This window comes from Heliangelus exortis, chromosome 1, assembly GCF_036169615.1.
Source record: "Heliangelus exortis chromosome 1, bHelExo1.hap1, whole genome shotgun sequence".
Classification (NCBI taxonomy): Eukaryota; Metazoa; Chordata; class Aves; order Apodiformes; family Trochilidae; genus Heliangelus; species Heliangelus exortis.
Window position 1 is genome coordinate 10,598,685 of NC_092422.1, and position 15,318 is coordinate 10,614,002.

A 15,318-nucleotide genomic window follows, 5' to 3' on the forward strand; every position below is an offset into this window, starting at 1 on the left:
TCAAAAGGAAGAATTCCAGTCTATTGAAAATTAACATTTATTTGATAAGTATTAAAAACATGCGAAGATTCTGATTCAGATTCTGTCTGGAGAGAAGCTCATTAAACTGACTCTTCCTTTCATGGGGAGAACAGTCTCACCACTTAGTCTGATGTGGATCACCAAATTATTATCACCAAAAATGTTACGTTGTCTTTGGCCATTCTTTGTAAAATGCATAATAAAGTAGTGTGTGTTTTGAGAATTTATTAAACTGGATCCTGTAGGGAAAGAAAGCAGATGAATGCCAGCTGAAAGTGTGAGCTAGTTTCCTAGTTGCAAACCATTGTGAAGAGTTATGGGCTTATGCTGTAGATTTATGACATGGACTATTTAGACACTTTGAGAATTTTGCAGTAAAAAATCATCTTGTCTAATAGATTTTAAGTACATTCATGCTTAAGCTGCAATTAAGAAGGGCTTTAAGATTTTTACTTTGATTTCCCTATTTTCTATGTTATTTTGTAAGATATAGGACTAACTTCTGTGTGACTGTTGCTACATAACAGGACGTATCCTAGACAGATCTTAGCTCTATGTAATGTTGTGTCTTTTCTACATGGAGGAGTCCTTACCATCAGAAAAGCTACTGTGCTTTGGGCTCCAGCTTAGCTGCTGACATCTGCTGCTACAGGAATAATAAATGGGTTAGACATCTATCATTGTCTAAATATATCACTACTGTGAAACTGTCTGATCCAGCTAATTTGAGAATGACCTTATTCAAGATTAAAATGTGAAAATAATGTAACACAATGCTATAATTTGATTAATAATGCAGTATGAAAAATGAGTGCTTGGAATTGATTCAGCAACTTCTAGTATTCAGGAAATAATTAGTGTGTTGAAAATCTACTAAGCTCAGCAGTGCTTTAGTAAAGCCTTGATCCTACAGTCCTCATCAAGTAGCCTGAAATTCCATTTGTATCACATTTTGTAGAATGGGAAGATGTTTATTGGTTTAAAATGCCAAAGTAGATATTAGGAAAGCTATAAGAGAAGATTTGTACTAATCTATGCTGGGAAACACTTGATTTTGTTTCAATAGTACATAAAATCTAATTTTTTTGGCTTTGGGTAATACACCACGTTAGGATAATTATAAAATATCAACTATATTTTTGCTACCAACATTTCCATCATGAGAAAGAAAGTTATTATAACAGCTTATACATTTTTCACTGTATAAAACAGTATGCTGTTACTTTGCTCTTTCTTCAAACTAAAGGAGCAACAGCTCTAGTAACTGGAGTTTTCCTGCTTAGCTTGTAGAATGCTGCCTTTAATTGTGAATGTGTAGAAGTGGTGTGATTTAAGAGCAAATTCAAATACACTGAAAATAGGAATGTAAGTGCAAACACAAAACCAATATTTGATTAATCTGGCATAATAGAATTTGATAAATAAGTTTTTGTTTAAATTAGGTGAACTCAGAACCAGAAGCAGCAGTTGTAAAGAGTGCAAGAAATCAAATTTATTCACAGTAAAAAAAAAAAAATAGAAAAAGAAAAAAGCAATCACTGATCTCTCAAAATATTTGTCTCAATATTAATGGCTTCATTTTCTGATGGTCACTCTACTTGACATGGATACAGCTTTAAAGTCACAGGAAGTGCCCTCCAATAAAATGGGTAGATATAATGATAACTCTAAGATCTAAAGCAGTGGAACGGATTTTAAATATTTTGTCATTTTTATTTAATTATTGTGTTTATCACCCTTTTTTTTTTTTTTTTTTTGAGACTAGTAGCTTTTTAGAATGGAGTTTTTATGGGGGTTTTTTTGATGGAGATGGCTGTATGGCTGCTTTATATCACTGTTCATTTTTCTTTCTAAAATTATGGAAAGATTATGTATTAATTTAAAAACTTTTTTTTTTTTTTTTGGACTACACAAATTATGAAATTACTTAGATTAAATAAAAAAATTATTTTCCCTATATTTACTAGCCTTCTTTTGCTGTCTTTCAGGAATTTAATGCAAAATCAGGAGAGTGGGACAAGAAGAGGACAATCTGCCAAAGTTATCTCATTTATTTAGATGCTCAACAAAAATTATTGTCTGAGAAATGTAATTTATTTCAGGTAAATTCCTGTGTTAGAGAAAAAATGAGAATTAAATGAGCTGTTAGCTCATTAGAGTTGTTTTAATTAAATGTAAAAAATCTGAACACCACTAAGCTTATAGTGAATCTGACAGTACATGGATACATTGGTAGGGAATACATTGCTTATGCAAGGAAGACCCATACTGAAAGATCTATTAATACATAGAGTTATTCTAATTAATTTTTCTCTTGGAAATGAGAAACTGACCAAGTATCGTGATGAAAGAAACTGCAAAAAACAGTGCATCTTCCCTTTTCTTTTTTTTAGTATACTGTGGAGATACTTTTATCTCCTGTGCTGTTTACTAACATGCAATTAACTGTGAGGATTACCAAGTAATCATCTTACCAATTAAGCAGCACATGCCATTACTATGTGGTAATGTTGCCAAATATAAAGTTCCCTCAAACCTAAGATAGCCCTCATTTTTTTTAAGATCATAAATAGACATTAATATTATCTATGCAGAAAAATTAATTTCTATATGCTGCTCCAGAACCACACCTGGAGGTGTTTGTTGGATCACTTACCCCTTTTTTATGATACGTTTCAGCTTTTAAGTTACCGTTCAGATTGGTTGACTTTGTGATTCCTTTTTTTGTGACAATTTTCTTATTACTTTTTTATATATGGCATATAGATCTAGCATACTTTTATTTTTTTAAAATTCTTTCCAATCCAGAACAAAAATTGATTCAGTGGTGTCTTTATCATACTCTAATAAATATTTAACTGGGTCACAACACAGCTCAAAAATGAAGGGAAAGCCAATTAGTTTGCTGACTGATAATCCACTCTTCTGCTGTTACTAAAATTATTGGATTGTAATCTAGTGAAACACTTTCTTAACAGTTCTGATGAGACTCCTTTCCCATACCCAGCATTTCCAATGGTGACAATTAAGTTTTGTTTCAGGCAAAGCATTATCTTGCAACTCTTGAACTTCCATACAAATGTCTTTAAAATCCAAGGCTTTGACCAGACAAAGCTACTGGGTGATGTCTGTTGAAGTCAAAGTAGAGCAGCCAGGGTGATCATCCATAATTTTCTCTTGAGGGCTACATTGCTGCCACCAGTGAGCTTTCTTTGAAGACAATGTTCTTCACAACTGAAATGTAGCACAAACTTATCTATTAAACAGAAATCTGATATACTGTTATCCCTTAGAAGTTTCAAAAGCATTTCTGGTCCTGTGTCTTGTCTCAAATTCCTCTTTTGTGATGTCTTTGACTTCCAGATGGAGCCTTGCACTGTATTTTTCGCAGGATGCTTTGACATTTTTGTGGGTCAGATTCCCTAACAAATGTCATAGGGGCCTAGAAAATAAATTCACCTGCAAATTTCTTTGCCTTTTCATTTTGATATGAAGCCAGTGGTCAGTTCTGCTTAGGTGTTCAGAGAACTTAGTCACTATGAGAACTTAGTCAATGAGATCAACAAGCTGTTTAAAGCATACCTTTTTGCAGTCATTATCAATGAAATATGTTATTTGGAAACCTATTTATTTTTAATATGCATATTCATACTCAACTTGACATCTGCACATGATATATGGTTTCCAGGTTACATTCTGTTGTCATTTTTCAGCTAATTTTCAGTCTTCTGAAAGATTACTGCTGCTTGTTACTCTCCCAGAAGAGGTATCCATGCGGATATTTTTAAAGAGCAAACTCAGTTACTATAGCAATTGTGCTTATTCATGATGCCTGTGAATTTACAAATAGAGGATATAACAATTTTATGAAGTTTTGGTGCTAGGATTTTAATTAGTACAAGAAAATGACCAAGTGTGGGACTCTGCAGAAGATGTAAGTGATTCTTCTCCAGGCTTAAAGATAATGGTACCAAAGAAGAACAGTTGCTGCAGTAACTGGTCTGTTTATACATGAACTATGTAATGCTATCCCTCTAGTCAAAGGTTAATATCTATCCTGAGGCACACACACACAACTCCTACTGAGATCAGTGAATCAAAGAAGAACATTTCTCTCAAATTATGTTTATAGATAACTGCTTTGAGTAGGTCATCATTATCACCTTCTTCACACTTGGGGTTAATTAGCATTAAGTGCTAAAGAAGCACTAGAGAAAAAAAATCCTTGAGAAAATTCTGTGCCCTTGAAAGTTTCTGAAACTTTTTCTTACTGAGGGCAAAGAACTTGAGACTGAAAAAAACAAAGTATCATTTAGAGAAGTAATTCAAACTGTTCTAACTGTGCCATCTTTTCTAAGCAAATACTGATGATGAAAATGGAAACAGGTATATTATTTTAGTAGTAATGTTTTGGTCCTAACAACTTCCATATAATTATGAAGTTCATATAAAAAGTTACAGAAGTTATATTATGAAGTTCATATAAAAATGAAGTTCATTTAAAAGATTTTCTTGTTTTGTAGAAACAGGCCCAGAATTATCAAGTCCAAATCCACAACAAGAAAGAAAACCAAGAGAAAGTAATTACCTATGGCCAGCCTGAAAATGAAAATGAATTCATTATTGAAAAGCTAAAGACAACCGTGAATGAAATAGCAATAAACAAAAATAAATTAGAAGAGGAAAATCTGAAACTCCGGGAGGATCTGGAAATGTACCAAAACCAGTGCCAGGTAATATTAGCTTTTCTTACGATAACTGGAATTAATGTTGGAGCATTAATTACTGAAGAGTGTACTTTGAAAAGTTATACATAGATGCCTGTATAGAAGATCTGTACACTATGTATATTCTTTGAAGGAACACACAGAAGGAGCTGTGTACAGCACAATTTTTTGAGTAACATTTATTGAAAACAGTTATTTTTTATATTTGTTGGAGTTTTATATCTTTTCTTTATCCATAGCATCTACAGGAACCTAGCCCAGTTCACTTGCCCCTTGTAAATAAATGATTTCTACAGAAGCAGGAGAGCCAGGAAGATGATCAGAGTTCAGGAGCACCTCTCCTATGAAGACAGGGAGAGAGAGTTGGGGTTGTCCAGCCTGGAGAAGAGAAGGCTACAGAGAGACCTTACAGTGGCCTTCCAGTCCCTGAAATGGGCCCAGAGGAGAGGTGGGGAGGGACTTTTACAAGGGCATGGAGTGATAGGATGAGGGGTTTCAAACTGGAAGAGGGGAGATTTGAGACATTAGGAAGAAATTCTTCCCTGTGAGGGTCATGAGACACTGGCATAATGTTGCCCAGGGAACCTGTGGACTCCTTATAACTTGGAAGTGTTCAAGGCCAGGTTGGATGGGGCTTTGAACAACCTTTTCTAGTGGAAGGTGTCCCTTCCCATGCAGGGGGTTTTAAGATGCCTTCCAACCCAAACCATTCTACGGTTCTGTTATTTTATGAAGTCTCTATATCTGATTTACACCTGGTTGTGCACTGTGCCATATAGATAGTAAATAAATATATTAAAAAATGTATGTTTATCATTGAGAGAAGATTTTGTGGTAAATGAATTTTTAAGTTGCCAGCCCTGTGAAGAACCATCAGTTTTTATCTTATCTCTATGTTTCAAAATAGCACTGCTCTCTGAAGACAGACATTTGGGCCTTTTCTTTTGCTTGTGATATATGAGTTCTGACAAGATTGAGATAATCATAGAGTGGAATCACAGAATCACTCAGGCTGGAAAAGACTTTCAAGATCATCAAGTCCAACCTCATCCTAACCCTGTTACCCTACTCCTGATGACCCACCACTAAACCATGTCCCCAAGCAGCACATCCAGATGATTTTTAAACACATTCAGGGATGGAGACTCAACCAGCTACAACCCTTTCTGTAAAGTTTCTCCTGGTATCCAACCTAAATATACCCTGATGCAACTTGAAGGCATTTCCCCTTGTCCTATCATGTGTCACCAGTGAGAAGTGAGCAACCCCACTCTACTACACCCCCCTTTCAGGTATTTGTAAAGAGTGATAAAGGTCTCCCCTCAGCCTCTGTTTCCCTGGACTATACAGCCCCAACACCCTCAGTCCCTCCTCATAAGGGATGTTTTCCAAACCCTTCACCAGCTTTGTTGCCCTTCTTTGGACTTGCTCCAACACCTCAATGTCCTCTTTGTATTGAGGTGCCCAAAACTGAACACAGTACTCGAGATGTGGGCACACCATTGCCAAGTCCAGGGGCAGGATCACTCCCCTGGTCCTGCTGGTCACACAATTTCTGACACAAGCCAGAATGTCATTGGCCTTCCTGGGCACATTGCTGGCTCATATTCAGCTGACTGTCAGTCAATACACCAAGGTCCTTTCTGCCAGGCAGCTTTCCAGCCATTCTTCTCCAAGCCTGATCTAATACAAGATCTTTACAGCCCTTGTTATTAGCTATACTTGAAACAGATCAGGAATGAGATTCTTGTTGCTATTTGTTTCTGGTATTGTGTATAAATTATGTTTCTGCTTATTTATTTAAGCACTTCAAGGTTTAGTGATATATGAAGTGGCCTACAGTGACTTTTACTTTTCTGGAAAAAGCTATTCTAGTTCTGTTTATAGACCACATTGCAGACTTACAACTTCAATATACTTTATGGGAATTAACATGTATGTGGTGAAGATTAATTTCAGTAGTTGTCAGAACAGCCAGGTTTAGCACATGTAGTTTATACATTTCATTTGCTTGCTAGTTCACTGAGTCATTTGCCTGTATTTGTGTGCAAGATAAAACGTCTGATCTGGGGCCTGTTTAAAATACTGCCATCCAAAGCTGTGGGACCAGAATGTACAGTGGCACTAATCACTAATCACTAATCACTAAGTGGAGAGGGAGGCTGTCCTCTTCCCCTTGGTACCCAAGAAGTGGAAGCATGGAAATGCTTCAAAGCTGCTCTGTGGGAGGTTTGGACTGGGTATTGGGGAGAATTTCTTTACCAAGAGGGAAGGTCAAACACTGGAACTGGCTTCCTAGAGAGGTGCCTGCCAGTGTTTCAGAGGCATTTTGACAATGCCCTTAACAACATGCTTTAACTTTTTGTCAGCCCTGAATTGGTCAGGCAGTTGGACCAAATGTTCACTGTTCCCCTCCCCAGATGAACTACATCCTGATCTAGTCTAGTCTATGGCAATTGAGGAAGGTGGATGGAGGCTGCATGAGTCAGAGGGTAGATGTGCTGTAGCCTTTAAGAAAATCTCAATCAAGAGGACTTTGGGAATCTTCTTAGTAGAATACAGGTGCTGTAAATAGCACTGGAGACATTTTAAGTAGAACTGAAGGTAGTACATAATGCTGTCAGCTGAAGAGCAGAAAGTTGCAGAATTACTGTACTGGTGGTGTAAAATACTTCCATGTTAGTCAGAAAAGTTGCATTTGGAAATAATTGCAGAAGGCAAACACTGGTGTAAGGTCAGTGTGTGGTGAAAATATTTACTTCAGTGAAAATATTTTTTTAGAAATGTTATTATGAGAAAGAAAGATGTGTCAGACAGAAGGAGTAGAGTAGGTTTGCATGGTGGGTGGGATTAGCTGGAGCTGATGCTGGTAAAGGAGGGAGGAGTTTACGGGAATCTTGTCAGGGGGAAGGGCAGTGGCAGCAAGCCTGGTGTTGTGCCTCATACTCATATGATTGTGTCACATCTGCCTCTCATACTGTTAATTAGAAAGGCAACAGCTGTAAAGTGAAATGTATGGAGGACAAATCAGAAAAGTCTGGCAAATTTCATTAGTTATACATGAGAGGCAGCCTGAAAACATCACACAAGAGGCTTGGTTCTTGGGAAGTCTGCAATAAGTTAGTTGCTGGACACTAATTTACATATAAATAGAACATATAATTGTATTAAGAGGGTTGAACAGCTTTGAGGAGATTTAGAACATGAGCTGATCAGGACGTTTTTGAGACTTCCTTTTGGTATCAAACATGGCAGGTTAGTTGAAGCAAAACATTTCACAGAAGAAAAGAGAGGATTTGGTAAATTTTTTAACTGGAAACAGATTCTTAAATAATTACATTTAGTTAGATATTTTCTAAAAACCCTAAAGTTTTCTGGTTTAAACTTTATTTTCATTTTGGTGTTTTAGCTAGATTCAATAGATATTTTCTAAAATAGTAAGTGGTACATATCTAAATTATTTTTTGAAGGCCTGTGTGAAACTCTTGACCTATAGTTCTGTTTCAATTATTGTGGCTGCTGCTGCTGCTGTTGTTCCTGCTATTGCTGTGATTCAAAGAAGAAAATACAATTTATGTAAATTAGTATGATGACTGCAGTTTGCCACTGATGATGACTTCCACCATAAAATTGTGCAGCAGCATTGATTTCCCTTGCCCACCCCAGAATGAAATCAGAGGCACCTCTGGTTTGTGAACCTCTCACAAATTCATACATTATAAAATAGTTGTGGCAGTTTCTTGAATGTCAAAATTGTGAAGATGGTCATAAGCAATTCTTGCAGACAATTTTAACAATTCATTAAGGCTTATTTCATTTCAATATGTTCCAGCTTGCATTCCAGGGTTTAAAAAAGCTCTCTCAGCTTTAATATAACAAGGGTTTAGATGAATGCATCTGTATATGCAGTCCCTATAAAGAACAGAAAAGTGCTTCGTATCTGTCTTCAGCAGCCCTTTCAGCCAGAAGAAACCCCAGGCTTCTGGGAAAGAAAGTAATTCTAATATGTGGCTGTAAGGGAAATAAACCTTTGAAGTTCCTTGCTTACGTGTCATTTCTGGATTACAGTTCTCTTTTGAAAATATAAAGGCTTTATTTTTACTTTTAAACATGGGAAGTATATTAAAATAAGATTAAGAAAATATGAAAAATACTGTTGTTATTAGTGTAATGGTTTTAAAGGCAACATCCTTGGAAAGTCCTTGGGTTTTCAATTTGGAACATGCTTTTGGATCTTGGGTGAGAGAAAATAAGTATTCTCAGTATATTATTATGGGAAGAAAACTGGGTTTAATTATACTTTTGTTATTTGTGGGTTATATTTCCAAGTTCTTACCTCTAGTAGGCTTTCAATGTCTTTTTTGGGGAATTCTGATTTTTTAGGAATTCAGGTTGTATAATGCCAAGTATAAGGTGTGTCTCCACAGTGCTCATCAGAAATTAAAGGTAACATAGAGTCAAGATTTGTGGAGCCCCTAAGAAAAATCTTGTTGTGAGTGTTTAAAATGTTGTAATGTTCATTAAGATAAGCAGTTAGCTCCGTGCAGATAGACCTCATTGACTGAGCACACACTTTATCTAAGTACTTAAGTCTAGATGTATCTGGACCATGTTTAATGCAGACATGCACCTACTCCTGCCTTTCTATCACCTTTTGCTTTTCATGCTTATAAATTGGGAAATATGAATAGGAAAACAAAAAACACAAGTTCTGACAGTAGTTCCAGGATATGAAGCATATTTTAGGCTTCAGAGCCTGCTGGAATAGGCAGATGATGTGTTTGAACAACCTGATCTAGTGGGAGGTGTCCCTGCCCATTCAGGAGGGTTGGAACTAGATGATCCTTAAGGTCCCTTCAAGCCCTAGACATTCTATGATATTCTATATATTTAGTAAAACAAAAAACTTCTGGATGATGTTTGCAGTGATAGTTTCACAGGCAAATGCATTGGAGCATTGCAAGAGCTAAATATTCAGCATGTGATTTTTTTTTTAGATGACATTTCTGGAAAAAGAAACTGACAGGAAAGCAATGCCATTTTCAGAAATTAAACTCAAAACAAATGCCTGTTTGTCCTTCCAAGCAAATTATACAGTTATTGAAAATTGTATTTTAAAATGCAGCATTTAAGAATGAGCTACTATTGTCTCATTTTATTTAACTACTTATGTATTTGCTTGTTTCTTTAGAAGATGGAGGCAAGCTTTTCAGAAATGAGAAATGAGCTGCAGTCACGGCATGCTCTCTGGAGAAGGATACAAGTGGAATGCCAGCAGTTGCATACAGAATTACTGAAAATCAGAGAGTATAAAGATACACAGGAAGTTCAAATAAAGTATGTTTGTTGATGACTATTTAAATTAACAAATACTTCTGAGCTAATAACTTTTCTTACATTTTGATTTAAATTAAGTCTGTTTAAAAACACTCTGGATTCAAACGTCATACTGTAAACAATTTTAGAATAAACATTTTCATTAGCAATTATATATAACAAGATTGCAGGCAATATATGCAGGATCTGTTGAAAAGCTTGAAGGCTGCCTAGATCTCTACAAATCAATGCATTTTATTTATTACTCTTTATATGTTTACAGTGCCTTTCATTTTGTCAGTATCAGGAGACTTTGGAAGCAGTGTGGTTCAGATTCTCCTTTGAGTAAAATGTTCTTTTTACAGTTTATCTAACCTACCATGGCTATTTGAGATTATATGAAATACTAATCTGCAAGACATTTCAGAAATCTTTCTGAATCCACTTGCACTGCCCTTAATCTCAAGAAATCTTTCAAGATTAAATCTGCTTTAAATAAGATCAAATCCAACTTCTGGTGGTTTGTTTGGGTTTTTACATCAGAGAGCAGGTCTTCCACAGTTTTGTACTGAGTAGAGTATGCTATAAAATCAAGGTTACTGAACGTTCTGCTTGTTTCATGTTTTGTTTATTTCTTATTTAAAGGCATCAGTCATCTTGTAAACAACTGAGTGAAAAACTAGAAAATAAAACCTCTGAGTTATTATTATTGTCACAAAGCCAAGAACGCCAACAAGAAGAGCTCAACAAGGTATTTCATATCAAGTATTTCCAGGTCTTAACTGCAATACAGGGTTTAAAAAAGAGCAGAATACTGACCTGGAGTATGTGCATATGCAGAAGAGATCAGGGTTAAGGTTAAATTGTGGTTTGGGGAGAGTATGGAGATTCCATATACAAAAAAGTTTTCATGTGTGGTTGTATGTCTGGGGAGAGATGTACAGGTGTACAGCTGACACTCCCGTCCTGTGCACTGACAGCAGGGCTGCCTGCTGCACTGAAATGATGGAAGGCACCATGCCTAAGCATCCCTGTGATTCAGGTAATGCCTTGCAAGTAGTAACCCCTCCAAGGATATGAGTAATTCATAGGCTATAGGAGGCAAGGAGTTCGTAGGTGGTCTCAGATGTAACGTGCTCACAGATCATGAGGGCAGGCACCCCCACAGGGCTGAGCTCAATCAGTCACCTGCTGCACAGTGTGGGGCATTGCTCTTTTGTCTGAACTGTGCACCATACTGCATTGCATACTTCAGAATGTGCAACGTGTGCAAGCAGTTCTGGGGTGGCACTGTGGAATGGCCTGTGGCTTGGCAGACCCTATCACTTTGGGAGTACAGGATGCACAGAACTCCTCTTACAGGCATGTTGTGGTTTTCCTGAGCAGCAGTGTAAGCAGGAGTATCACTAATTGGATGCAGCTGACTTGGATGTAGCAATTTTGGCATGGTAGTCATGATCCAGCTCTTAGATTTTTCACATCTACATCTATTTGTTTACAGTTCTAGTATTTTTGTGTAGTCTGCATAAATAAAAATGAAATGCCATCTGCTAGTGATTGTGTACAGTGTTGTGAGGAATTATTAAAATGGATTCAAAGGTTTTTATGCTGGCTTTTGGATTTTTGTTTCTTACATAACACAAAAATCTATCAGTACTACAGTGTTAGTTATAGTAAAAAGATTATGAAAACAGTGTTTGTGTTGATTCTGGGAAGAACTCTACACAAGAGATAGTGCAGAAACATTGACCTTAAATTTTGTTTGTAACGGCAGAAAAGATTTTCATAAAGCATTTACCATACTTTCTCTTTATTTCTAACATAGTTTCCCATTAAAGAGTCTCTATATTGACTTATTTATATTGCTCCCAAGTTAATTTAGGCTGCATTAAAATTATTTTAAAGCTAAATTAACTTAGGAGCAATATAAATAAATCATACTTGGGTTTATCGAAAGGATATTTCCTTGGATATTTTTGCCACAAATTCTAAATCTTAAAATTAGCATAATTTTTGTTACGTGCTTTTAAAATTCTAATTTAAATGCCTTGTATTCTTTTCACTTCTAAAACACAAGAGAAGGGTTGAAAAAAGATGTAAAAAAGCCATGTGCACTGACTCATGAAGGCATTTTATTATGAAATCTCAAAAGTGTCTGATTTTGTTAGAAGAACTGGTATCTTGGAAGCAACAGCAAGAAAAGTCACTAGTAGGTAGTAAGTGATGCTATCATACAATCATATTTACTGCACAGCATTTTTTCTTTTTGAAACATATTTTCTACAGATAAGAAACCACCTTTATCAAGAGGAGCAGTCCCATCACTCTGAGCAGGAAAGAATGAAGACACAAATCTCTGACCTGACAGAAGAGCTTCACCAGAAGGATATTACTATAGCAACTATCATGGAGAAAGCCACTCTTCTGGAAAGACAGTTAAAAATGGAGTTAGAGATAAAAGACAAATTGTTAGGAAAACAACAGGTATGCAAGCAGGCAAAACCAGCCTAGATCATTTTACTCCACATTATTGATAATGACATATATTATCTGTGAAAAAAGACATTACATTTCTTGCTGTAGTTTTCATCAACAGTGCTGTAATATCTGTGAAGTGTAACTGGAGCAGCCAAATTGATACTGGAACAAGAAAGCACCACTAAATGTCAACTGCACATCTAAATTGCAATTCATTTTGATCATCAATTGTACTTCCCATTATGAAATGTGAAGGATCTTGAAAACTTCCATTTTTTTGTTATTATATGTTATTTATCCTTAGAATAGTTTATTGGATTATCTAGAATGCTTCCTCATTTTTCAGGGGTTTTTAAAGCTTTTGAAGAATGAGTGTTTCTGCTTAGAAAATTCCTATAATTTTAAACATGAAAACTGTAAGATACCATGTTTTTAATGGCAAATTTCAGTTTTAGATATATTATCTTCACTACTTGGTTTTGTAAACCAAAAGAACATTCATATTTACAGTTTTTCTTGTCTCTCCAGTTTCTGAGAGGTTCACTGCATATTGAAATTTCTTATTATTGTAATAACTTACTTTTGACCACAGGAAAGTTAGTGTTTGGGAAAATGAAGAGATGTGTGCTACTGTATGACATTCTTTACCAGGCCATATTCCCTATTGTATCACTGAAAGAGTGGATGCCACTTCTATGCTTTATAACTAAGATTTTATCCAGTTTCAGTGGCCTGCAAAATCTGCCCCTCTTAGTATCTTGTATCTGCATGTGAATTCCCCTATTTTCCTAGGTGATTACTTCTTTCAGAAATGTAGATAAATTCAGAGGTATTGTCTTTGTATGTCTTTCACAAATTGTTTAAGACTTCTTACTGCTCTAGTATGGTTGTATTAAAAAAAAAAAACTAGTCAGTTTCATAATTATTTATGAATAATCCATAAAATTAAACATATACATTTCTATATCCACTGTTATTTCGTGTTAACTGTAGTATTACAGTGTTTAATTAGAGACTGAATCTTTTCCTAGTTGCTGGATTTCCAATACCAAGTGATCAAATCTGAAAACATACATCTAAAAGAGATGCTGGAAAACCAGGAGTGTAAACGTTGCACGGTAATTTTTTTAAATCTATGCTTCATGTGGAACAGTTGTTTTTGCTGTAAATGTAGCTTAAGATTGTGGCAGATTTAGAGGTTTTTGGCTTGCATAAAATAAATAAATAAAAATAAGATGTGTGACATAATGAAAACCAAGTGGTATTCACACATGGCCTGACCATGGGTTTAGCTAGGAATAATTTTGACCTTAATTGTAGTAAACTACAAGTAAGCTAAATTTTTCAGTAACTGTCTAGACATCAAGAAGTTTCTGGGAGCCTGTTTTTTGTAAGTGATGCCACTGGTTTCAGAAAATACTTACTTTCAAGCAGTCATTCTCACGGATACAAAAAAAATCCCTTTCTTTTAGTATTTTACCCCTTTCTCCATTTGATATTTAAATAACATTTTGCAGTGTTCACTCAGCTTATTTTTGAGTTTATTATTTATTTCTCTCCAAACAGGAGATATTTAAGGTTTCATTCATAAAAAGTATGCTATAATATCCTGTATAACTATAGTTCATGTGGATATAATAGCTGATATATGGTGCTTTCCACAAACAATTGTATATATCACTAGAAAAAAACCACACTGGAATGTTTGTTTGTAAATACTGCTGCATATGCATTCTTGGGAGATTTGTAGCCTGCTAATGGCATTACTGTAGATGACAAATGTATGAAAAATGTCACATTTTTCCACACCTTTAAAATATCATTTATGTCTCTGTGTGATGCACATATATACAACATATGGATGTATGTTTGTGTATATCTAATAGATTATTGTGGGAACATAGATGGATGTGTATTTCCATGTCTAGCTCTTCTCTGCACTAATATTCTTCAGGAAGATTGAGAAGAGCTGTCTGACAAGCTCTAGTATCAAGTTTATCAGTGTGCTTGTGGACTTAATAATTCTTTCCTACTTAACTGGGGTGTTGTAAGGATCTAAACATTAAAGATTATGAGGTATTTGATATTAAGATTGCTCTGACTGGATGGATCATTGCAGGTGGGTGTGCACAGTATAGTAAAGCATTACACAGACCCCTCCCAGTGGTTCCAGCATAAGTCAGTGTGCTCTGAATGCCTCACCAGGGGCACTTGTTTAGATTTTCAAAGCAATGTAGCCATGCCAGGCCAGTTTTGGGGTTTGTGCCATCATAACTCTACTGCTGGTTATAGAGGTGTTAGTGGTAGGGCAACATAGCGCTCTCCTTCTTCCTCTGCTCTTAGAGTCTTCTGCACTCACAGCTGAGCCCCGGCCCCCATCCTTGCACAACTTCATAAATTTCTTACACTTCTGGCATTTCTGTGCCAGCTTGGCTCATAAATTTCCCCTGTAAGTAGCTAAGCAGGGCAGGGTTTACAGGAAAAAATCACATCAGAGCAGTTAGTGCAAGGAACAGAGAAGCTTTCAGGTGCAGCAGCCCAGCTGTGCTAGCATGATACTGAGAACCAAATCCTTGATACTCAGGAGTTACTGGGTTCCAAAGGAATAAAGTAATTGAGAAATGTATGGAAGCAGACCTTAATACAATCTATGGGGTTTTAGCCTTTTGTGTGTAATCTGATAAATCTTTTGAGAACTGATGCCAGTATACTGCTATTGCAAATAGTTACACAGTGCAGTGCTGTGTTCTGCAGAGAGGTAATTCCAGTTCAGCTG

The 15,318-nt window shown here is 36.0% G+C and overlaps 1 protein-coding gene across 3 annotated transcripts in view; it reads left to right on the forward strand.

Moving 5' to 3' along the window:
- The window catches only part of DEUP1 (deuterosome assembly protein 1), a 45,293-nt gene that overhangs the window by 15,431 nt on the left and 14,544 nt on the right, over positions 1-15,318 (forward strand). For all 3 annotated transcript variants that reach the window (XM_071733692.1, XM_071733682.1, XM_071733699.1), the window contains 6 exons: positions 2,010-2,123; positions 4,545-4,754; positions 9,940-10,085; positions 10,710-10,815; positions 12,351-12,548; positions 13,574-13,660. In XM_071733692.1, coding sequence (XP_071589793.1) covers positions 2,010-2,123; positions 4,545-4,754; positions 9,940-10,085; positions 10,710-10,815; positions 12,351-12,548; positions 13,574-13,660 — 861 coding nt within the window. The remainder of the gene's footprint in view (positions 1-2,009; positions 2,124-4,544; positions 4,755-9,939; positions 10,086-10,709; positions 10,816-12,350; positions 12,549-13,573; positions 13,661-15,318) is intronic.